General features: G+C 64.9%; 2 protein-coding genes across 4 annotated transcripts; both read right to left on the minus strand.

Annotated features, from left to right (window-relative positions):
- Positions 1 to 15: 15 nt before the first annotated feature.
- Positions 16 to 4,691, minus strand: MFRP (membrane frizzled-related protein). 2 transcript variants are annotated; one of them, XM_074848846.1, is made up of 13 exons: positions 4,577 to 4,691; positions 4,363 to 4,474; positions 3,989 to 4,117; positions 3,486 to 3,647; positions 3,162 to 3,405; positions 2,938 to 3,068; positions 2,655 to 2,780; positions 2,438 to 2,514; positions 2,145 to 2,293; positions 1,822 to 1,952; positions 1,174 to 1,308; positions 891 to 1,018; positions 16 to 812 (listed from the first exon to the last, which is right to left on the minus strand). In XM_074848846.1, the coding sequence occupies exons 1-13, from the start codon at positions 4,628 to 4,630 to the stop codon at positions 588 to 590; spliced, it is 1,803 nt and encodes a 600-aa protein (XP_074704947.1). In that variant the 5' UTR covers positions 4,631 to 4,691; the 3' UTR covers positions 16 to 587. The 2 variants fall into 2 exon arrangements, with proteins under 2 accessions (XP_074704947.1, XP_074704948.1); XM_074848847.1 differs by lacking the exon at positions 4,363 to 4,474 and having other exon boundaries at positions 4,577 to 4,641.
- Positions 4,692 to 6,812: 2,121 nt separating this feature from the next.
- USP2 (ubiquitin specific peptidase 2) lies at positions 6,813 to 22,402 on the minus strand. 2 transcript variants are annotated; one of them, XM_074848947.1, is made up of 13 exons: positions 22,120 to 22,402; positions 16,982 to 17,751; positions 9,571 to 9,621; positions 9,156 to 9,279; positions 8,728 to 8,839; positions 8,537 to 8,647; positions 8,306 to 8,370; positions 8,109 to 8,212; positions 7,955 to 8,035; positions 7,722 to 7,800; positions 7,502 to 7,609; positions 7,161 to 7,281; positions 6,813 to 7,043 (listed from the first exon to the last, which is right to left on the minus strand). In XM_074848947.1, exons 2-13 carry the CDS (start codon positions 17,708 to 17,710, stop codon positions 6,956 to 6,958), a joined length of 1,773 nt encoding a protein of 590 aa, XP_074705048.1. In that variant the 5' UTR covers positions 17,711 to 17,751; positions 22,120 to 22,402; the 3' UTR covers positions 6,813 to 6,955. The 2 variants fall into 2 exon arrangements, with proteins under 2 accessions (XP_074705048.1, XP_074705050.1); XM_074848949.1 differs by lacking the exons at positions 16,982 to 17,751; positions 22,120 to 22,402 and adding an exon at positions 12,032 to 12,350.
- Positions 22,403 to 22,949: the final 547 nt, after the last annotated feature.

Raw genomic sequence — 22,949 nt, forward strand, 5'->3', positions numbered from 1 at the left:
TGTGGGACCTGGGCAGCCCCGGGCAGGCCTGCAGCCTGGCTCACTTTGGCGCAGCCTTGCTCCATTTGGGGAGAGTTAACCCTTCCCCTGCTAGGCTAGCAGCTGCCTGAGGACTGTGGGAAAGAGGCTGTGCACAGCCTGGAGAGGCTGAAAGACAGAAGTGGGCTGGGAACCATGCACAGCTCTGGCCAACACGCCTGGGGTTGGCTGAGGATGGGGAGGCAGTGCCAACCTTCTTGCTACCATCCTGCTGCTTGGCAGGGGGACTTTCCATGGTGTCCCCAGCACAGCTCCAACCTGTGGGCACAGCCCCTCCAGCACAAGCCTTTCCCTGTAGCAAGGATGGGAAGGGGCACCTGCTCTCTAGGGACTTGGTCCTGTGGGCAAGCCCATGGCATCCAGGCACTGAGCTGAGCGCCGAGCAGAGGGCCTGACCCCAGGGCAGGTGAGGAGCCAGGCAATGGGGTGCTGCTGATGGGGGCCACCCCAGCAGCTGGGTATTTGCAACAGGAGGATGATGGGAGGGACATCTGGGGTGGGGGGGCAGCTCTGGGTGGGCTGCTTCAGCCCCTGATCCTCTTGCTGGGTCAGGGCTGGAAACACTCTACGGGGTCATTGGAGTCGGGCAGGATATTGCAGTTGATGGGCCAGAGGATGCCGAGGAGGCCGAGGGACTGCTGGCACTGCAGCTCAGCAGCCAGGCACACGGCTCGGCAGGGCTGCAGGACACCACCATCCGGGATGCACTTGGGCACGAAGAGGCTGCAGATGAGGAGGCGGAGGTGCTGGTAGCAGGCGAGTTCCATCAGCGTCTGCGGAAGAGTGGCGGTGAGCCTGGCACGGTGTGGTGCGGTGCGGGCAGACCTGTGTGCAGCTCCCGGGCGGCTTACCTGGTAGTCCTGCAGCACCTCAGCGGCTCCTTCCTGGTCCAGGATGGCCAGCCAGATGTTGGGGAAGGAGGTGGCATTGTAGCCCAGCCCCAGGCACATCTCCACTTCCACGGGCTCACAGACAGACCCTGCCCCAGGATGAGGTGCTTCACTTCTTATAGCAGCAGTGATGCCCCCAGGGCGTACCTCGGGCAGATGTTAGCCATGTGGCAGCTGCCAGTGGGTCTCCTGGGCCAGGTGGGCTCAGGGGGGGCTGAGTGGAGCACCCAGGGGTGGCACTCACCGAAGGCTGGGTAGGAGACCCCAGTGCAGTTCAGCTCGTCAGTACCATCGGGGCAGTCATGCCAGCCGTCACACACAGACTCCAGTGCCTGGCACTCACCATTTCCGCAGGAGAACTCTGAGGGGCTGCAGGTCTCTGTATGGTGAGAGGGGCCAGTGCAGAAGGGCACGGGCTCAGGCATGGGTATGGGCAGAAAACAGGCTGACCATGGTTAGGAGTCAGCCTGTTCCCACACTGACCACCCCCGTCTCCGCTCTTCTTGGTCACTGGCCAGGGGACATCCAGGTGAGTGGTCGCAGAGCGCTGCCACCTGCAGCCATGGCCCATAGGTAACCATCGCTGGCCCAGCTTAGCAAGGTCCCAAATTCCCTGGGTCGTTTGGGGGCAGCCCTCAGGTGATGGATGGTGCCTGTGTGCAGGTGAGTCCCTCCAGGCCACATTCCCATGGCGAAGATCACTAAGGCTACAGGGTAATTCAGGTGAGAAGGGGCCCCAGGGGCCTGTAGCACAACCTCCTGCTCCAAGCAGGGTCAGCTGTGGGGTGAGAGCAGTTCTTTCCAGGGATTTAGCCAGTCTGCCTTGAAGAGCCCCAGGGATGGTGACTGCACAGCCCCTCTGGGCAGCCTGTGCCCCTACTTGGCTACCTACTCTCTGTGGCATTGCGGGCTTGGTAGGTGGCGAAGAACCCATCGTCTGCTACTCCCTCATCTGCCACGAAGAGAATGGTCATGACATGGCGTGAGGAGGTCAGGGTGGGTGGCAGCTGGTGGCCACAGAACCTGCCGGGGTTGTGGAGTGAGGGATGGAGTCAGGGTGGGCAGTGGGGCCAACCATCACCTCCCCAAACTCTGTTCTCCAGTGTCTCCTCCTCACCAGCCTGCCCTGTGCCTCAGTTTCCCCAGCTGAGCCACGGGAGCCCAGTGCACCCAGGCTGGTGCAGCAGGACTGGAGATATCGGGGGGTGCCTGTACCTGCCCATGAGGCTGGCGACCCCCGTGCCTGCGCTGTCATGCACCTCCACGAAGTCGAAGCTGCAGTCCTCATGTGACTCCAGGCTGAAGTTGTGGAAGTGCAGGTCGATGACATGGCCCACGGGCACTGAGATCTGCCAGAGGCACAGCTGCAGGGCAGGGGGCAGCCAGCGACACCCGTGAAGCTGGGCAGGGGCACCCCCAGCTCTCCCAGGTGGGAGGTTGCCTTCCTCCCTGCCTGCCCTCACCCTCACCCTGCTCCCACCTCCATCCTGCCAGATCCTTTCTCTCACCTGCTGGTGTGGGTACGGCTGGGGATGGCTCGGGGTGGAGAAATGCCCCTCTAAGGCAGTCAGTGGACCCCCGCACTCTGGAGGAACACACACACATGCAGCTTCACTCCCTGTCCCACTCCCCTCACTCCGTCTCCCCTCTCCCCTGCCCCTCCCTCCCACTGCCCGTTAGCCGTGCCCTCTGGCTGGGTGCCATGGGGGCTGTGGGCTGACCCACCTTTGTGTTTCAGGCTGCAGTTGGCCTCATCGCTCTTGTCCGTGCAGTCATGGAAGCCATCGCAGATGAAGCCCAGGTGGAGGCAGAGCCCCTGGTCACACACATGCTCATCCCAGGCACAGCTCTCTGCAGTGCAGGCAGAGATGGCCAGGCTGGCGGTGGCATCCCACTGGGCACCTTCCCCTACCCCAATGTCCCTGGCATTATGGGAGACCCCCTGGCGCTACCCGCTGCCTGCTCGCAGCAAGGAGTCCTGGCAGTGCCCGGGGGCGGGGGTACTCACTCTCACTGGGGGCCACGGCACGGTAGTGGGCGCTGAAGCCTGGGGCACCCACGCTGCTGTCGGACACAAAGGTGACACGCAGGTGGTTGGAGTTGGTGTTGAAGGTCGGGGGAGCCACGTTGCCACAAAACCTGGGGGCACAACAAGGGGCAATGCAGCTTGCCCTGGTGATGCTGCCCCCTCCCCACTGCACTGCCACGCTCCCTGGGTACGAGGGGCGCTACCTGGTGGGGCCCCCCCGAGCCGGGGCAGGATCCATGCCGCTGGTCCCCTGCTCTTCATAGAGCTCCACGCGGTCGAAGAGGCAGGAGGCAGTGCCCTCCACGCTGAACGTCTCCATCTTCAGCTGGATGGCGAGGCCAGGGCCCACCTCGATGCGCCAGATGCAGAGTGCGTCAGGTGGGTAGGGACCGGGGTAGTTGGGAGAGCTGAAGGAGCCCTCGGCGCCACGCAGGGTCCCGCCACAGGCTGGGTGGGGCAACAGCGTGGGCATGAGCTAGTGCTGCAGGGCACCGCCGTCCCGGCACACCGCCCTGCACGGGACTTACCTGGTGCTGCCGTGCTGGCTGTGGGCAGCCAGCTCTGGGTTGGGGTGGCAGCTGTTTTGGAGGTGGGGGGGTCCCCTCGGGTGGGTGCTGCAGTGGTGGCGGCAGCGCCACGGGCAGGCAGGGCTGTGGCTGGGGTGCTGGGTGGCTGCGGGGACGTCAGCTCTGTGCCCAGGGAAGAACAGGGACAGCTCAGCCCCAGCAGGGAGAAATGGCTGCAGTGCAGGCAAGGGGCTTAGGAAGCCCACCCAGCCCCATGTCCTGTGCTCCCACCCTACCCCATGTGGGTGCAGGTCCCAGGGGACCCCACACAGCTCTCACAGGGCCCAGTGACCTTGCCACCTCCCAGGAAGATCCCCTTTGCTCTCCCCACGACAGGCAGACCCTGGCAGGTCCTGTGTAGGATGGATGCCCTCTCTGTGCCCCTCTCCCACTCTGAGCCAGATCTGTGTCCCCTACCCCACAACTGCAGCCCGTCCCCCAGCCCTCCCTGCTCTGGCACTCACGATGGATGACGATGCCCATCAGGAGGGCGATGAGGAAGAGGAGGACAGCGCTCATCAGAGCCACGCAGAGCCAGGTGAACTTGCAGTCAGCACGGTACCGCCAGTCTGCCTGGCCCCAGAGCTGCCGGCCTGCGGGAAGGCGAGGAAAGCGGGCAGAGCCGGGGTGCCGCTAGCCATACCCCCACGCGGCCACCTTCCTGCCCCGCTGGCTGAGCCCTGGCTGGGCGCGTCCTGACCTCTTGTCCCCAGGGTGCTAGTGAGTCCCCTAAGCAGTCCCAGAGCAGGGAACTTGCCCCACCACCCTGCTCCCAGACCCACAGCTGCTCCTGGTGGCCCCATGGACAGGGGCGTTGTACAAACCCCCAGGCTGGTACCGAGGCCGTCCCGGGGTGATACGGGGCTGGTCCTGTCCTCATCTGATGGGTGCTCGGCGCTTGGTGCTGCCCGGGGCTCCTCGCCCTCGAAGACAGGGTTGCAGAACTCAGTCTGCGGGAGAGCGAGCGCAGGTGGCACCACAGGGAGCACGCTGTGGGGACCCGCGGGTGGCTAGGTGGGGACCCTAGGTGGCACCCACACCCCCATCCCTACCTTGCTGTGGTCCAGAGCCTCAGGGCAAAGTGTGATTTCGGTGAAGTCTTTCATGGCGACCGGCGATTCCCAGCGCAGCCTGGCTAAAAGCCTCCCCAGCGTGCTCTGCCCCCCAGCACAGCTGCCTGTCCCCCTGCCCGCTCCTCCCCGGCTGCCCCCATTGGCCCCGGAGCAGTGTGGGGACCCCTGCTCCACGCACCGGGGCAGAGGTGGTGGCAGTGCCAGCTGTGCCTACACGTGCCACGCCAGCACCAGACCCCACAGAACCCTGAGGGCCATGCCCGCCGCGCTGCAAGTGCGGGGAGCCCCGGGAGGCCGACAGCCCCAGTCCCCTCTGCAGGCCCCTTCCCCCTCGTCCCGTTAATCCAGATCAGCTGAGGATGCCGAGGTCAGGCTCTGGCACAGAGAACCAGCGTCTTAAAGGGGAAGGTGTGCTCGCACCCACCCCTCTGAGAGTCCGTCCTGCCGGGGATCCTGCCTTTGGGTGCACGGAGGCACCGTTGGTTTGCCGGCTGCTGCCGTGCTCCCTGCCAGTGCAGAGCGGCACGGAAGGGGCTGTGCTGGGCAGCCCAGGCTGAACGTGTCCCTCCTTCCCTCGCGCCTCCCTGGCACTGGGCGCCTGAGCCCCGCCACCTGCATTCCTGCTGCCCCTTAATGCCTCAGTGCCCGTCTCCAACCCTAAGCAGGGGAGAAAGGGGCCATTGTTCAGGGGCTTTGGGGGAAGAGCATGGGCACTGGGGAGCCCAGCAGGGCTGGAGTAGGAGGAAAGGCTCCCTCTGCCTCCGGGCATCGCGGGTGGCTGGAGGAGAGGGACTGCCGCGGGCACCCACGACTCCCTTGCTCCAGGCAAGCCCCAGGGCACGGGTGCTCCTGGGCCACTGGAGCATGGCCCGGGCAGGCTGCTCTGGCACTGGTGGCGGTTTCCCTCCTGCTGCTGGAGCCACAGTCCTTCGTCCTGCCCACCCAGAGACAAGCACATGTACGCAGCGCTCTGTTCAAGCTCAAATTTATTCCTGCACGAGTCTCCCTTGTACGAGACACTTCCCGCCCATCTTGCTTACACAGTAAACAAGCCACCTGCCAAGCAGCAACGCTGCCCCAGTCCGGTACCTGCCGTGGGCAGCCCCTCCATCCTGGCCTGCCCTCCCCCAAGCCCCGCTAGGATGCCCTGCGCTGGGCGGGATGCTCATGGCGCAAGAGTGCTCAGCTTGTGCCCGCAGGGCCAGCGAGGGCGAAGCGGGATGAGTTGCTGGGATGGATGTAGCTGCCTTGCAGGCTGGGGCTGGGATTGTGCTGGGTCAGGCCCATGTCTCCTCCTTGCTGCACCTCAGGGAAGGCAGGATGGGGAGGAGAATAAATTAGAGAAAAGGCTAAAAAGGCCACTGGCGTTTGCTAGCTGGAGGACAGAGCAGCAGGGCGAGTGGGGACGCACATCCCTGGGCACCGAGGGGGGCTCCTGATTGCAGGGAGAAGAAAGCCCCAATTGCAGATGGTCCCAGAAAGCCACTGTCCTCCCCTTCCTCTCCTCCGCAGGACGGACGTTCCTGTGCAACCTCAATGGCCTCCTGCTCCCCTAAATGGTTTAAGGCACCGTTGTATGAGGAGGCAGGTAAAAACCTACCCAAAGCATCCCCCAGCACAAGTCCCTGGAGAGCTAGGAAGCGGGGGGGTGCTCCAGGTTGAGTGAAGTCCACTATAAATACATATAAATTCCACAAAATGTTTTTCTCCCTCCTGTCCATGAGTCTGGGCCTGAAATCAGGCTGCTTTGAGGAGTGTGTATAGGGCAGCTGGTGGGGACACGCTGCCTGAGATGGGACAGAGGCAACTGAAGGGCTGGGGTCCTTTGCGAGGAGGTTCAGAAGTGCCGGGAGGAGGCCAGGAGCAGTTCACGAATCCTCTGGGACGGCCAAGCATAACAGGAGTGCCAAGAGGTCAGGAGGGATGCGGGAGGCTCTCCTGGGTTCCCAGCTCCAGGTGCTCCCCCAGGGGAGCAGAGGTCCTGGCTGAGTCAATGGGGCAGGCAGCCCCATGCCCACAGAGTCCCTTGCTCAGTATTTTTATTACACACCAAAAAAAAAAAAAAAAAAAAAAAAGAGAGAAAGAAATTAAAACGTACCCCAAGGTAAAAACCAAATGCCAGTGACCAGGAGGTGCCTGAGCTGCCTGGGCCCTGCCCTGCCGTGGGCTATCCTCCTCAGTTCAGAGCTGGGGTGTCTTTGCCCGGGGTCTGCTCCTGGCTGCCCCCAGCCGCCCACTGCAGTCACCTTGAGGTCTCTCCTCTTCACCTCCCTCTTGCACCTGGGGGGCCAACGGCCGAAACCCAGAGGGGCTGGTTCTGAGGGGTGGCACAGGGGGTCCCCGGGGAGGCAGGGCTGGCTACATGCGGGAGGACGGGCTGGCCAGCTCGTAGAAGAGCAGGTAGGCATCACTGCTGCGGACGTGGCTGGATGACATCGGGGTAACACTGCAGAGATGGGGAGATGTGCTGTGAGCAATAGGAACGAGGCACCAGTATGCCCTGGGCAGGAGGGCCCTGCTCACCCCGACCCCACAGCCACCCCTGTCCCACGTGCAGCCTCACCGGGAGTCATTGAAACTGTGCCACTCGCTGGAGACGGGGCTCTTGCAGTAAGCAGTGTAGTGTCCCCCCATGGTGGTGCCCGAGTGGTTGGAGACGGCGTAGAGGTTGTAAACGGCGTGGTCTGTGGGCAGCAAGGGTGGTGCTCAGCCGTGCTGGCTGCTGCCCCGCTGCCCCCCAACATGCCAGCACACAGCTGGGGCCAGGAGGGATCGGCACCCTGGATGTCTGCAGCTCCCACCCCCCACCGCAGGCTGCAGCCCCCTGCGGGGCATGAGGGGACCCAGCTGGGAGCCGCCAGGAGCCCAGGGCTGGGCTAGTGCTGTGCAGGGCCCGGCACTCACTGCAGCTCTGTGAGGCAAACTCCCGGAGGTCCAGGTCCTTCAGCTGGAAGTTGACGAAGGTGGTGAGCTTGCTCGTTCGTATCCTGGCTTCTGAGAAGCGCTTCAGGTCTGGGGGAGTCATGTCAAGGTGCCAAGGGACAAAGGGGAGCCTGTGAGGAACTGCCTCCCCCCCCCACCCCCCCCAGCACTCCCTGTGCCTGTCCCTCCACCTGAAGGATACGAAGCACCAGAATTTTGGGAAACTTCTGGATGCTAAATTTCTTTGTGCACCTCGTCCTGGCTTTGCAGCGACAACATGTCTGTGGGGGACAAATAGCACAAGCAGGAGGGTGAGGGCAGAGACCAGCCCCACCAGGCACTGAGTCCACAGTCCTGGCAACACAGGCATGGAGGGAAAGGGGCCCAGCCTGCACCAAGGCAAGCCCACCTCCCCCTGTGCCACATGCCCCATACCGGTTTCTCATCCCCGTCCAGCACGTCCTCTTTGGTGAAGAGCCGTAGGCAGTCCATGAGAGTCACCTCCCCATAGCCTTTCTGCAGGAGCACAGCGTGCGTCAGGGACAGGGTGTGTGGGGCAGGGGGACAGGGGTGGGTGGGGACCACTTACCTTGGGGATGGGCAGGGACAGGTCCCAGAAGGGGTCGAAGGCTGTGGAGCAGTAGCCACACTCACTGCAGGTCAGTGAACTCTTCAGCTGCCCAACAAAGAGGTCTGATGGGGATGGGACAAAGCAGGGTGAGACCCTCAGTTCCCAGTCCCGCTCCCAGCCCAGCCTTGCCCTCCTCTCCCCACGGCCCTGCTCACCGCCAATGCGGCTGTCCTCCCTCTCCTGGTACCTCCTCCACATCTGGCGGCTCTTCTCGTCATCGCTGCAAAAGATGGGGAGGCAGAGTGGCACTAAGTATGGCCTTGGGGATGTCAGTCCCTGCAACCCAGCCCAGAGGGACCTGCGTGGTCACTGTCCCTGGGCCGAGCTTGCAGGCAGCGAGCTCGTCCATGGGGCTCGTCCACTGCCCCAGCCCAGGCAGCACTTACGGGAGGTGGTCCAGGGTGTCCGTGCTGGCCCGTGGCCGCACCAGCACACGGTTCACCTCACTGTGCAGCCCGTCGAGGAGGAACCGCAGGAACTCCTGTGCGTCCTGCTGGCTGCAAGACACAGGGCACGGCCAGTGAGTGGCATCAGGGGCTCAGCTCCCCCCTGCCATCCCCGCACCAACACCCCTTACTTGTAGCCGACAAAGCGAGGGGCATATCTCTGGATCTGCGTCTTGAACTCGGAGGGGCTCACGCTGTCGTTGGGGGATGAGGTCCAGAGGAGCTGAATCAGCTTTGCAAACTCTGTGGGTAGAGAGGCAGGTCAGCAGTGCAGCCGGCCCTGGCCAGCTCTGGTGGCATGGCACTACAGTGCCCTCCAGGGGATTGCTCAGCACCCCACTCTGAGATCCCCGTGGCCATCCTCATCCCCTCTGGAGAGGGGACCCAATCCTCCCACTGCCTGGGCACCCACAGCACACTGCCTGCCCCAGCAAGGCTGGGGAGAAGCACTGACCTCTGGGTGGGGGTCCCCCAGGACCTGGGTGGCTCAGGGGAGCAAGGACATGCTGCAAGGACACCCCGCAGGGTGCGGAGCCAGGGGGTGGTGCCTGACAGTTACCTGACATGAGCGCGGTGCGCATGCGGCTGTTGTTGTTGAGGTCCCGCAGGTAGTGGTTCTGCAGGCAGTAATCCCGTAGCTCCTTGGTGTTGCTCAGGCACTGCAGGATGGAGTTCATGAAGCACTGGGGGAGGCAGAAGAGAAAACCATGGCAACGGGAGGCAGAGGGAGGCAGGCGGTGGCAGGGGGACACTCGGGGCGGGTGGGTAGAGGATAGGGATGAAGCAGTGCAGAGCACAGGAACGTCTTTCTCAGCCAGCACTGTCAGGAAGGGGGTGCAGGGAGCTGCTGGGGTGAGAGCGTGGGTGCTGGAGGCAAGGCGAAGGGACAGGGCTCCCCACTGCCCCATAGATGTGCCCATAGAAGAGCACGGCGTGAGCTGCGGCCACAGCCAGGTGCCCGGGTAAGCACTCACCGTATTGCCGAGGTTTCGCAGACCGGTCAGCCCCTGCACTGCCTTGGAGCTCTGCAGAGAGAGGGAACAGGGCTGACCCAGTGCCCAACGCAGGCTGGCCGTGCCTGCGGGCAGCCCAGTGAGGCCGCGGTGCCACGGGCACCCACGTGGAGCAGACCCTCCAAGTGCAAGCAGAGGCCCCATCCACCCGTGGGCATCTCGGGCCGAGCCAGCACCGCAGCTGCTCTCTGCACCGGCTGTACCGTGGCCGAGGACCCGGCAAGAAGCCACGGCCGGCCTGCCCCATCCTGTGTGCCTGGCTGCTGCTGCTTGGCTCCCTGGCCCAGGTCAACGCTCAGGGCTCAAAGTTCTCCCTGCCTGGTGACACTGCTGCCCCATGCCCTGGGCTGCGGGCCAGGCCAGCCACCCCGGCTGCCTCCCTTTGCCAGCCCCATGCCCTGGGCGGCTGGGGGGGGTGGCAGTGCCCCAAGTCTGCCGGAGATGCACGGTGCCCCGCTGCTGCCTGCCTTGTCCATGCTGGGTGCTCCCTCCAGGACTGCAGCCCAGAGCTTGGCACAGCTGTTTTGGAGGATAAAGTCCACCTGGGAAAGCGCAAGCCCAGCCCTGCAGCAGTCAGCCTGGGTGCTGGTGGGAGCCCAGGGACCCTGCTCCCAGCCCTGCACGTGAGCCCAGCACAGAGGGTAGTGGTGCAACAAACCTCCCCAGAGCTGTGCCTGGAGCTGGGTTGGGGGCCAATAGGGCTTGCAGGGTCAGACTGCTGATCGTGCCCCCCCCAGGTGACCAGGTTTTAAGGATCCTCAGGCAAACACCCCAGCTGCCCACCCCAGGCCTGAGGAGGGGGAGGAGGAGAGGAGGGGAGGGGGCCCAGCAGCTCTGAAATAGCAGCAGCTGGTGTGTGTGTGGGAGGTGCTGAGCACCCAGCCCTGACAGCAGCCCAAAATAACCCAGATCCAGTTACACGTGCTCCTTAGCGACGGTGCAGGCATCACCCACCGCAGGGAGGACCAGCAGTAGCAGGGACTTGGCCGCCCTGTGTGGGTGCACGTGGCTCTGCCGGACTGACCGGGTACCCCGTGTGTCACGCGAGTGCCCCCGCAGTGCCCAGTGCAGGGGTGTTCCCAGCCCTGGTGCTCAGTGCTGGGAGGTGGCTGTGCAAAAAGTGCCAGGCAACCCCCCCACTCATCCCTGGGCAGGGATCCCCAGGCCGGGGGGCAGGCTCAGCCAGGCAAGGGGTGCCAGCAGGCTGCGGCGGGTCAGTGCCACAGCACGGCTGAAGGAGCTGGCCTGGCTCTGCTCCCTGGGCAGACTGGGCCAAGCAGGCAGCAGGGGAGGTGGGTCTGCGTCCCAACAGCCTACATCTCTTGAAGGGGCCGACCCCCCAAGGGCTTGCTGCCCATGTCCCCACGCCTATTGCAGGGAAGATCACGATGCCAGGGGGGATAGCAGCAACTCCTGGGAGCTGCCCCAATGCGCTCCAGCCATCCCCATCAGGACGCTGCTCGTGCAGTTGCCCTGGCTGGGCAGCTCCCGCTGTGTGCCAGGAGGGACCGGAGTGTCCTGCCAGTGTGGGTGCAAACCTCCCCACGGACCTGGCATTCACCCACTGCCTGGCCAGGCCAGGTCCTAGGCTGCCCTCCCAGAGCTGGGAGCAACTCCAGGGGAGGGCTGGGGCTGGGGGGGTGCCCAGGTGCTCCCATACCATGACACAAGCCTGTGTGCACTGAGGTCTTATTTCCCACCCCCCCCCCCCCCCCCAGTTCTCCCTCCCCTGGGTGACTCAACTCCAGCTAATCCCCCTTGCCCGTCCAGGCTTTATCTAGGACACGGCGCTGCTCAGAGGTGGCGAAGAAGAGCTGGCTCACGCGGCGGCAGCTGGGGAGCCCCTGAGACCGCACTGCAGGAGGGGGACTGGGGACAGGGGATAGTGACAAGGGACAAGACCCGGACTGTCCTGCCCCATCTGGGTCTGGACGCCAAACGCCTGTTGGGCCAGCAGGAGAGCGGGAGCAGCCAGACTTACATAAGTGCCCAGACCCTGCCCTCCCTGCCCCTTGCCTCTGCCATCCCCACAGGGGGAGATCTGCCCCAGCATTGTGGCTCCGGGGACAGCCAAGATCAGTCCAGTGACACTGCCAAGGGGCTAGCATGGCCAGGAGCCCCTTCCTTGCAGTGGGTAGGCTGGGGCATGGGGACTTGGCCAAGGTCACCGCAGGGCCAGGGCTGGGAGAGGGACCCAGGCGACCTGACACGTGCTTTCACCTGCTCCCTGCCCCTCCGGCAGGACACGGGGGCACCCTGGCCCCGCAGCCAGCCAGGATGGGAACCCACCCCCAGGCACCCCATCCTCCAGCAAGGGGTACCCCATGCTCCCCGGCAAGGGCAGGGGCCATCCCCTCCCTGTGCCCCCTTCTCTGCCCTCAAGCCGGCGGGCAGGGGCTGCAGGCAGCTGCGGGGCTCGTACCTTGGTCTTGTTGAGGACGAGCCCGACGAAGGTGGAGACCAGCAGGGACCCTGGCATGGAGGCGCGTGGACGCAGGTCCTTGTGAAGGTCGGGGAGCGTGGGGGGCTCCTCGGGCAGCGTCACTGTGTAGGAGTCCCTCATGGTGGCCCTCGCGGGCACAGCGAGACGGCGAGGGCCAGCGGCGGGTGGGGGGCTGACAGGGGGTGCCGGGTGGGCACCCCTCTCCTCGGGCCAGCTGAGGCCTGAGGCACGGGGTCAGGTGTCCGGCCTCGCCGGAGCCCCGCCGTGCTCGGGCGTGCGGTGCCGGAGCCGGTGCCGGCTCTGGGGCTGACGGCACCTGAGCAGCTCTGACATCAAATGGGTGGAGAGGCGGCAGCCGGGCTCCGTGACGGCCAGCCCCCGCCGCACCGCGTGGTACAGCGAGCTGGGAGCCAAGGGGGCCCGCGAGGGGCGGCTGTGCCCGTGGGCCACGCTCCCGGCATGGCGAGCCATGGTGGCGGCAGGGCCCCGGCACCGCGGGGCCTCTGGGAAGGGTCCGGGCAGCACCCCGCTGCAGCCCTCTGCCCCTTCCACCCGCCGGCACGCCGCAGCCCGGCGGCTCTCGGCAGCGGGGTCCCCGGCCCCCGACATCACGGGGGCAATAGGGCACGGAGTGCGCGTCCGCTCCCCCAGCGCTCCCCCCTGCTCCGGGCACGCGGTGCTGCCAGCACGGTGCTGGCCCGAGAGCTGCGCGGCGCTTGGCAGAGAGCGGGTCTGCCCCAGCCGGGGTCACTTGCCAAAACTGGCTCGGCAAAACTGGGGCACTCCCACAGCATGGGGGTGCATGGGGTGCCTGTGCCCAGAGGGGGGCTGAGGGATGTCTGAGGGGCTTGGGGGGCTCCCTGGCCTGCGCCTTCCCTGCAGGGCCAGTGCTGGGCTGCCGGGCAGTGCCATTTTGGGGGAACCAAGCAACAGCAGACAGTGCGTGCCCCCTTCTTTGGGGGATGCATTGGCAGGGAGCTCAGAGGGTATTTCAGTGTCTCGCCTCCTCTGCTGGGGAAAAAGTCCCCCCTAAATCCTGTGTGGAGCAAAGACCCCATCTGGTGTCTCCCCCCTGAGCGCTGGGTAAACTGAGGCACGGCGCAGGCAGGGCTCCAGCTCTTCTCCTGCAGCAAGGGCAGATGCGGAGGCTGGCAGGGAGCCCGGCTGTCCTGCGTCTCCCGCTGCTTCACCCCTCTGACCGCAGCAGGGTGAGAGACGGAGGCTGTGCGTGCCCAGGTGTCTTACCCGCCCGCTCAGGGAAATTTCCATGGGCGACTGAGGCAGGGAGCATAGTCAAGCTGCTCCGAGGACAGTCACAGCCTCCAGCCTCACCAAGGGGGCTGCAGGCACTGAGCAGAGGCTGCCTTCCTCCCATGCCAGCCCCCACCAATACACCCCCAGCCAGAGCCAGTGGCTGCTGTTTGAATCCTAATTGCTGCAGATGCAGCCTCCCCTGTCCGCGGCGCAAGCTCGGCACAGCCAGTGGAGGGGCTGACTGGGGGGGGGAGGGAGGGAGACTATTTTTGGCACCAGCAAAAATATCTGAGGAGGCATCTTGCAGCGTTATTCATCTGCAGGGCCAGGGCTTTTTGCATCACAGCAAGATGCTTGTCGTAATCCCCGCCTGCATGTGCGCGCATGTGTATATATATACACAGCCTGCGGTGTGTATACTGTACACACGCAGGGACACAGTGTGCACACGGGGGTGCGCACCCCACTAGCCTCACGCAGACGGCGTGGGTGCCCTGCAACGCCCTCCCGCAGCCCCTGCAGGTCACGTCCTGGGCCTTGGGGCTGTGGCATGGGTCCCCAGTTTGGGTCCCACTGTACCAGTGCTGCACATGCCAGTGGGGGCTCCCGCCACCCTACCCTGTGGCCTGGTAGGTGGTTGGGGGCAGGATTCGCCCTGGTGCAGAGCCTGCCCCAAGCACAGTGCAGGGTGCTGGTGCACCACTCTCCCTGGGGATGCACCGTGCTGGCAGAGCCGGTTTCATGGGAAGAGGGGTGGTGTTCAGCCACATCCCGTGCCAAACCTTGTGCCCTGGTGACATCGAGCGCCCTGGGCCAAGGACAAAAATTCCCCTCCAGCCAGAGTGGCACACAGGCTCTCAGGGCAAGGCTGGAGCAGGAGAGAGAAGGGGACACCTGGCGGGATGGCATCATGAGAGCCAGCTCCCTGCCATCAGCTGTCCCCTTTGCAGTGGTGACCTTCTGTCATGGGCAGAGGTTGCCACAGGCCCGCTTGGCACCGTGAAGGCAGGCAGGGCCAGGACTGGCTGCAGGCCAGAGACGTCAGCTGCTCAGGATGGGACTGCAGAGAGCTGCTGGCGGTTTTGTGGGTGGCTCTGGCCTTCTGACCCTATGTTCACCCAGGGTGGTTAATGGGGCGGCACAGCTCCAGTCCTGCCCCTCACCAGCTTGCCCTTCCTGGGAGCCAGCATGGCCCTGCTTGGAGCCAGTGGCTCGACAGGCACCGCCGCTCGCTGCAGCTGCATGTGCCTCCCTTTGCCCTGCGGGATGGTAAACTGAGGCACAAAGTGATGGTGTGGGTAGGAACAACTGTGGCACGCTCACCTCCTGGCTGCAAACTCCTCTGGATGGTGGTTTGTGTGGTGCTGAGGCAGGAGGTGGCTGGGGAAGAAGGGGTGGGAGGAGGCACTGAGTCAGCCCCGCCATGCCCTGGCTCCGGTGGGAGCGGGTGCTGCTGGCACTGCCCTCGGGGCTGGGTAATGGGGCAGAACCGATGGCAGCGCCGGGGCTGCAACATGCGCTTGTTTCCGGCACTTGGCACGACCGCAGGCGCCCGAGTCTGTTTTACGATCGGTACATTTGCTTCCCAGCTTGGGAAAGTGAAGAAAAAAAGCACAGGAGTGGAAAATAGCAGGTGTGCCCATCAAAGCACCAAGGAAACCTAAGCCAGTGTCACCGATCCAGCCGCCCCGCTGCCCCAGCACAGGTGCCCGCCCCAGAACCCTGTGGCAGCTGCCAAGCCCTGCTCACCTTCACCCACCGTCAGCCCTGGCTGGAAAGCCCCTGGCTGCCTTCACGAGGCCGCAGTTTGGGAGTAGCACAGCCCCTGCTGTCCCATGGCCATCCCATGGCAGCAGGGTGGCACCCACATTGGAGCAGTGTGTGGGCACGTGGGGTGGGGACCCCTGCCCTAGCAGTGGTGGTGAGGGCTTTAGTGAGTGCCCGTGGCTGGTGGAGGCTGCTGGGTCCCCCCTTGGTCCCCCCCACCAGGGCCTGGTGTGGGAGGGGGAGGCAGGAATTCCCTTCCACAGCTCCTCCACTTCTCCCGGCCCCCCAACCTGCTCCCTTGCTCCAGGGCTGGGGGCCAGGTTGAGCACTGGGGGTCCCACAGCAGGGCAGGGTACTGCTGGTGCTGCACGTGGTGCAGCTTGGAGGGTGCTGGGAAGGGGCAGGTAAGCTGCTGGCAGCGGGCTTTGATGCTGCACCCCCTCCACTGCCCCTGCTCCTGTGCCTGGGGGCTCAGGTGGGTGTTTAAAACCCTGGTGAGTGCCAGGGAGAGGGAAGAGGGGACCCAGCCCTGCCAGGAATGGGATGGACGGCTCCAGAAGGAAAAGGGGGAGACCTTCCCGCTGAGCCCCAGCTGTGGGCATGTGGTGGACAGGCGGCCACCTCTCCTCCCTACCCCATGCTTCCAGCTGTGCCTCCCCAGGCCAAGTGCATGGGCCAGACCTCCAGGCTGCTCCCACGGTCCTTTTCTCAGGCCCTTGGGCACAGGGAGGGATGTGGGGGCACTGGCTGGAGAGGCAAAGAGCTTCCTCTCCTACTCACAGGGAAGCAGAAAAGAATCCCCCAGCCTTTATCCTCCCGGTTTGGTGGACGATGGTGGGACAGAGCCGCAGGGAAGCAAAGGGCAGGTCAGACCCTGTGCCGGGGCCAACCAGCCTCCACCATGGGTGAATGAAGGCTGACTGGAAAGAGAGCGGGAGACAATGCGGGCAGAGCCTGACCAGCTCTTGGAAGGAAACCTGAGTGGAAAATTACCAGGCTGCTCCCCTGCGCACCCGAGCCGGGCTGCGTGTGTGATGCCTGCTCCCAGCCCGGGCTGAGGCTCTGGGGATGGTGCAGCACCGATTGATACCTGGGGCACCGAGTGCCTGCCACCACGTGTGATGCTGTACAGAGCAGCCACTGCCTTGGAGAAACTGCTGCTTCCCTGGCTGCCACGGCCCACGCTGGGGCTGGGGCACTGGGGCCCGAGATGGCAGCAACAGATTGTGCCAGGGATCAGGCATCACAGAGCACCAGTGAAAAACCTGACTGGCAGCTGGGCACCGACTCACTGTGCCAGAGCCAGCACCAGCCAAACCAGCCTTCCCAGCTGGGTGTCTCCAGCAGGATGAGTGCCCAGCCCAGTCACGTCACCTTCTCCCGCTGGAATGAGGCAGCAGGAAACCTTCCTTGGCCCCGCACTGGGAGGGAGCGGTGGGCAGGGGGTGTGGGCACAGTGAGCTGTGTGGGGACACGGTGCACACAGCTTTGCACGCATGGGGTGTGAGTTCGCCTGCGTGTGCCATCACCTGCTGTCATGCCCACATGCAGAAAGGTGCCGCGCACACGCTCCTGCCAGCACAGGGGCACCCTTAGCCGCAAGGCTCCCGTGGGGACCCGAGCTGTGCTCCCAGCGTGCCGGCAGTGAGGAGCACAGCCCCTCAGAGGACACCCACCTGCCCGCGCTCGGCTGTCTCAGCAGCTCTGGCCCAGGACTGCTGTGCCAGCAAGGGCGGCTCGAAGGGTCAGCAGCAGCCCCACAGAAACTGAGGCACGGAGCAGCGCACCGAGATTCCCAGGGAAAGCGCGCAAGGTGCCTCGAGCTCCCCGGCTCAGCACAAGCCAGCATGGACCATGTACCCCCCTGCCGCACAGCTTTGCCCCCCACCCCCAGCAGGCGCCACGTACCGTGGGGTCCTGGGCGGGCATGTCACAGTAGCCATCATTCCTCTCGCAGGGCTGGCTGGCACAGCGCGTGCCCGAGGGTGGCAGGGCAGAGCCAAGGGTGGCCTGTGAGGGGCTGAGGGGGCCCGTGGGGAGGCTGCCGTGGCCGCTTTTCCTCCCGTAGCTCTCCAGGTAGCCACGGACGTAGTCGGAGCGTGTGGCAGCCTGGTAGAGACCCTGCAGGGTGCCGAGCTCCTGGCGGCCCCGGGTGCTGAGGGGGCCGGGGATGGGTGCGTAGGCGCTGTCTGAGGCGTGGAGCCCCGAAAACTCCCGTGCCAGGTCCGAGTGGCTGATGGATTTGTGACGACTGAGAGGCGCTGTGGCAGGCAGGTAGCCAGGAGGGCTGCTGGGGGCCCCTGCGAAGGTGTAGCACGCACCCCCGCTCAGCCCACTGCCAGGCAGCCGGGGCTGGGCGCGGATGTACGTGGGGCTCAGGCGGATGCTGGAGTCAGGGTACAGGGGCAGCCGACTGCTGTCATAGCCACTGCTTGGGGACAGCCCCGTGTGGTGGTACCGGGGGGAGGCCAGGTAGCTGCTTTTGAAGCCGATTTTGTCGCTGTCTGCATAGGATGTGGCCAAGGTGGATCCATAGGAGGTGTAGGAGCTGTAACCGCTGGGCACCTTGCTGTAAGTGGTCTCGGCATAGCGGGATGAGTCAACGTACCGCTTTAGGGTGGAGGAAAGCTGGGACATGCTGGAGGCTGGGACTCAGTGGGCTCTCTTGGAGGCATCGACTGCAAGAGAAGAGCCCAGGGGTCAGCTTCCACAGGCCACAGTCAGCACAATGGGGTACCCACCACCAGTAGCTCGCTGGGTCCTGCCTTGTCTGGAGACCCAGGGGATGAAGGATGCAGGGGGGGATGTGGGGTGCAGTGTGGCCATAGCTCCTGTCACCTGCCAGCCCTCCTGGAGAGCCTGGGACAGCAGGGCCCAGCTGGCACTGCCATCCATATGCCTTCAGGCACCTCATACCACAGAAGGGAGCCCCAGGGCACAGCCAGAGGCACCCAGCGTCCTGGCACCCACAGTCACTGAAGCCCAGGGACTGCAGCGGTCACCTCTGCCCCAGCCCTGCCATCCTTACCCCACCATCCTGTGGCTGTCCTACTCTTGGGGCTGGAGAGGTGCCCCCAGTTCTCCTCCAGATGGGAGGCAGCTGCCTGGTCACAGTCATGATGCTTAGACCTGGCTGAGATAGCCAGACAGGATGGAGTGGTCCAGCCAGCCCAGCACCTTCCCCTGGTTATTCAGAGTGAGTGCTGGGGCTTGGCAGGGGGCTGGCATTTCCAGCTGGCTGCTAACACACACCCTGTTTGGCTGAGAGGGAAACTGAGGCAAGGCCAGGAAGTCAGCACAGGAGTCCTTGTCATCCATCCCTGCTTGGTGCCTGGCACCAGGCCACTGCAGACCTTGGTGCAGCCATGACCGCCCAGGGGCCTTGGGGGGCTGTGGGCACAGGCAGGGATCCCCTCACTGCAGGGGCCTGGCCACCCAAGCAGCCTGCCCGTCTCCCTGCCGCGGCTGCGCCCTGCTAGCCTCCCATCGGTTATTCAAGCCGACACGCGTCCTCCCGGTGAGGCGGCTGCTGTGCCCCCACCAGCCGGGCAGAGCCAGCCTGTACGGGTGGGTGACAGCCCAGCACTCGGTCCCCACAGGGAGCTGGTGGCTCCTGCCCCATGGCACCCTCACAGGCAGGAGAGGAGCATACGGTGCACAAGGACGGAGGCGCCCAGAGCACACGCAGAGCCAGCCCGGAGCTGGGACAGGGCAGCGTGGCAGCCAGCAGCCTCCAGCGCCTGCAAACACGGGCTGTCCGGACCCGGAGGGAAGTTTGCTCTCGGCACCCACACTTGCAGGTTGATGGCTCGTCCCCTACCTGTCCTGGGGCTGTGGCTGGCACTGGAGCGGGCAGGACCCCAGCGGAGCTCCTCTGTCCTGGCGTCGCTGGCACTTGGCTCCCCAGGTGCCTGGTGTCCCTTCCCCGGCAGGACAGTGGCTCATGTGGCTCCCAGAGTCTCCAGTCACCCGGGAGATGACCCTGATTCAGAGGCTTTTCCCAGCCCAGCTGGGGCGGGCTCTGGCCCGGCTCCAAGCCAGAAGGTGACGGAGACGGCGGCTGGCCCGGCCCTCGCGCAGCCCTGGCAGCACACATGGTGCGTCCGGGCTTGGGGACGGGCACTGGGAGCAGTGCAGCATCACTCCCTGCCTGACCTTGGGGGGAACCCAGGCTCCTGCTCAGAGCCCAGGAGTCCCCAGGCATACCTGCCCGCAGTGGGACCCCCTGCCCGGGGGAGCCCTCTGCAAGCGTCACCCTGGGGACAGGAGCCACGCCGAGCCTCCCTGCCGCTGCCACGGCGCGCGTGCCCTGCATTTTCCATGGCAGGCAGCCGAAAGCGATCCCCATGAAACCAGAGTGGCAGAAGGGAGCCGTGCATCGCAGGGACGAGCCCTTCTGGCTCCACAGAGCCTGGGGTGGGGGGTGAGGTGGCTGCAGTGTCAGCTCCCCCAGCCGCCCCTGCCCATCTAACCCCGGCATGGAAATGCCCCGGGACTGCTTTTAGGAGACAGTGGTGAGAGGCCCCATCCAGCCACCATGGCCTGCTGGCTAGCAGCCTGGCTTTCCGGCCAGCTGGCTGCATCCTGGCTGCATGCTGTTGTTATTGCCCAGGGAACAACCATCCCACAGTGGAGCGAAAACTATTTACAAGCAAGAGCAAGGTGGAGCGCACAGACCTGTTTGGGAATGGAGGCTGAGGGGTGAATAATCTGCTCCCAGGCAAGGACTCCACAAAACTTCCCGGCCAGGCTGGGGCTGCCCTTGCCAGCACTGGGAGGGCCCAGGAGTGGTTCTGCCAGCCGGGATTTGACATGCACAGAGAGGTATTTTGCTCGGAAGGACATGGGACCATGGCCAAGGGACTGGCACCCCTTACAGGCACCGGAGTGAGAGGGACGGAGCCCCTCGGCTCCCAGGGAGCACATGCCTGGCTGCCTGCCTGGCTGGGACATGCAGCAGCCTGGCACAGGGACCCTCTCTGGGCTTCCCCTGCTCCTTGTCCCCTGAGCCAGCAGAGATGATCTGGGCCTGGGACAGGTGCCCCAGTGCCGGGACAGCCCCATGCCGTCACCCACTGCCAGCAGCACCTGTGCTCTCCGACGGCATCCTGTGCCACCATCGCCCACTGCCAGCAGTGCCTGTGCCCTCCCACTGTGCTGCGCCACCACTGGCACCAGCAGCCGCCCCCCACGGGCCTCTGTCCCCAGGAGCGCCGCCGGCGTGGGAGCAGGAGAGCTGCAGGTGGTTTCTGGCAGCAGGACAGGTCTCCACAGGGCAGCACGTGCCCTGGGGATGCAGGGGAGCCAATGGAGGGATGTGGGGCCCCGGAGGGGGCACCTGCCCCAGACACAGCAGCTAACCCATCGGTGCTGTGGGAAGAGAGGTCTTACCACGGAGGACTGCCACATCTGCTAGGACTGCCTGCGCTGCGGTGTCCCCATGTCACATCAGAGCGGACCTCAGGGCTGCGGGAGCGCAGAGCATGCCAGGAGCCAGAGGAGCTGAGGGGGTGTGAGAAAACCCCGGTTCCTCCCATTGCTTCCTGGCCTGCCTGGCCCCTCCCTGCCCATAATAGTGCTGAGCTTTCCTGCTACCTGGCAAAACCCTGGGGCTGGCATGGCTGAGTCAGGCCTCCTGCACCCTCATCGTCATCCCGGGGTGTCAGGGGAAGCTGAGGCACAGGAATGTCCGGTCAGCCATCACATGGCCAGGCAGCCAGTGCCAAGGACCCGAGAGCCGGGGCACCGCGGGGCTGTTCGGGCTGTGGGGAAGTCCTGCCCTGGCATCCCGGCAGCCTTCCCGGTGGGAGGCTCAGCACAAAGCTGGGAGGCAAACTCTTCAGCCTGGAGGCAGAGGAGCAGAGACCCTGCTCCTTCTCCAGGCGCTGTCCTCTGCCGGAACCCTCCTGCTCGGGGCCGGTGGCAGCCGTCCCCCTCAGCAGCCACGGAGCCCCAGAGCGGGCTCAGCTTACGCGGCACTGGCTCCATCCAAGGTGTTACGGCACAGCTGCTTCTCGCTTACGCAGGCTTGGAGCTGTGTCCCCTGTCCCCTGAGACACAATGTCCCAGCCTGGAGGTTACGTGGGAGCTCCCAGCCCTCGTCAACAGCAGAAGCACAAGGGGGACCCTGTGCAAAGCACCTTGCCTGCTCCATCCTTCAGGTGGTTTGGGGGGTGCTCTGTGTCCACCTGGCAGTGCCAGAGGGGTAGCACAGCCTCCTGCCCATTCCCCGAGGGGGACAAGGCCCTCTGGGTGTCTGCATTTCCCTCTAGGAAGGGTGGCCCCGAGCAGCCCTGGGTCAATATGCTGCAGTCTTTGCTCCCTGCAAGGGACTAGAGTCACCCAGGGGTGTCCCCAGTCAGCAGATAGAGACCCCAGTGCCCCGGGGTGCTGCTGGCAGCCCTTCTCGCAGCCCTGCTCCAGTACCTGGGAAGAAGACACCTTGGTTCCAGCACTGCCCCCCCCACCACTCACACACCCCAGAGTGACGTTACCTGCCCAAGGTCACACGTGAAGCTGGGGCCAGCCTGGACAGGGCCCTTCCCCTCCCCGCCACTGAGCCTGAGAACCCTCTAAACTCACACCACATGTGCTGCCTGGGAGTCATCGCCCTGGACTCGCTCTGAGTTGCTGACACATACCCACCCGGCTGCAGAACCTGCTACTCATCGCTCCCGGGCCACCCCCCAGGAAGTAAAACCCCAAACCCACAGGGAACCTTGACGTAATACCCAGGGCATGTTATTGCTTTGAGGTCTGCAGGTGGAAAAAAAGAAGGGACCCCAGGGATGTCCCTGGGCACGCGGCTCTGCCCATGCTGGGGGACGAGGAGGGTGCCGGGGAGCGTGGCTCACTGTCGGAGAGCTGCCAAGTTTTTGTGCGTGAGCTCTGAACCCGCTCTCTGGAGGTGTAGAGACTGCAAACCTCTCCCCTGTGGTTCTACCCAGCCGAAGGAAGAGGGGGGTAGTTTTGCTGGTGCCTCTCAGTCTCTGATGCCGCAGTCCCCTCCCCGGAGCTGGTGTCCCCACAGCACCCCCTTCACTCACCTGTGTCAGGTCGGTGGGGTGGGCGGCCGGTGGCTGGTCAGGGGCACGAGGCCGGCATGGCGGGGGCCGAGCGGCTGGTCATGGGGTGATGCCTGCAGGGCTGAGCGCGGGGAGCTGATCCTGCCTCCTCGGGGCGCTTCCCCTGGGGCCGGAGGAGAGTGGGCGTCTGCGGAGGGGCTGGCAGCACCTGAGCCCTTGGCAGGGGACGGGCCACCCCACAGCTCAGCTCCTCCACCCCACAGGGAGCGGACGCAATGGCCGGAGGGGGCCGAACTGGAGGGCTGTGGGGCCGCGTAAAAACGCCACCACAGAAATTCACGGCTCAGGTTACCGGCTAGATAAATATAGTGTCTTTATCTGACCTCACAGGGCGCTGAAATGCTCCTCTCGCATTCCAGCTTCAAGAAGACTTAAAGGGGACACGAACCTGAGGGGGCTGGTGGCCCATGGCACAAGGGGCGCTGGGAGGGGAGGCTACGGAGGCAGGTGGGGCTGTGGGAATGAAGACGGATGACTGAAGGTAACTGTGGGGAGGGGAGAGATTTGGGGAGGGAGGTGGAGGTCCAGGAGGGAGAGGATGGATGGAGGGTTAAGAGAGGGAGCGGGGTGGGACACAACTTGGTGTGGGGGTCAGGGAGGCAGAAAAAGGGGGTGGCCGTGGCTGCCAGTAAGGTCTGGAGCAGAGCATCAAGGGGAGGGGAGGAGGTGGTCTGGGTTTTGCCCCACCTTGGGGCAAGCTGCAGGGAGAAGAGCCCCCTAAGCCTGCAGCAAAGGTGGGCACGGGGCAGACCACGTGGCGGTGGGGGCACAGGAGCACCCAGCCCTCGTGG

The sequence above is a fragment of the Strix aluco genome, chromosome 23, assembly GCF_031877795.1.
Source record: "Strix aluco isolate bStrAlu1 chromosome 23, bStrAlu1.hap1, whole genome shotgun sequence".
Classification (NCBI taxonomy): domain Eukaryota; kingdom Metazoa; phylum Chordata; class Aves; order Strigiformes; family Strigidae; genus Strix; species Strix aluco.

Coding starts and splice junctions, on each gene's coding strand:
- MFRP (XM_074848846.1), bottom strand. CDS start 4,630: ATGAAAGACTTCACCGAAATCACACTTTGCCCTGAGGCTCTGGACCAC. Junction 4,118..4,362: donor ATCACCCCGGGACGGCCTCG/GTACCAGCCTGG, acceptor GCCTTCCCGCAG/GCCGGCAGCTCTGGGGCCAG. Junction 813..890: donor AGGTGCTGCAGGACTACCAG/GTAAGCCGCCCG, acceptor ACTCTTCCGCAG/ACGCTGATGGAACTCGCCTG.
- USP2 (XM_074848947.1), bottom strand. CDS start 17,710: ATGTCCCAGCTTTCCTCCACCCTAAAGCGGTACGTTGACTCATCCCGC. Junction 8,648..8,727: donor CCTCGCTTTGTCGGCTACAA/GTAAGGGGTGTT, acceptor TGTGTCTTGCAG/CCAGCAGGACGCACAGGAGT. Junction 8,213..8,305: donor GGAGGACAGCCGCATTGGCG/GTGAGCAGGGCC, acceptor CATCCCCATCAG/ACCTCTTTGTTGGGCAGCTG.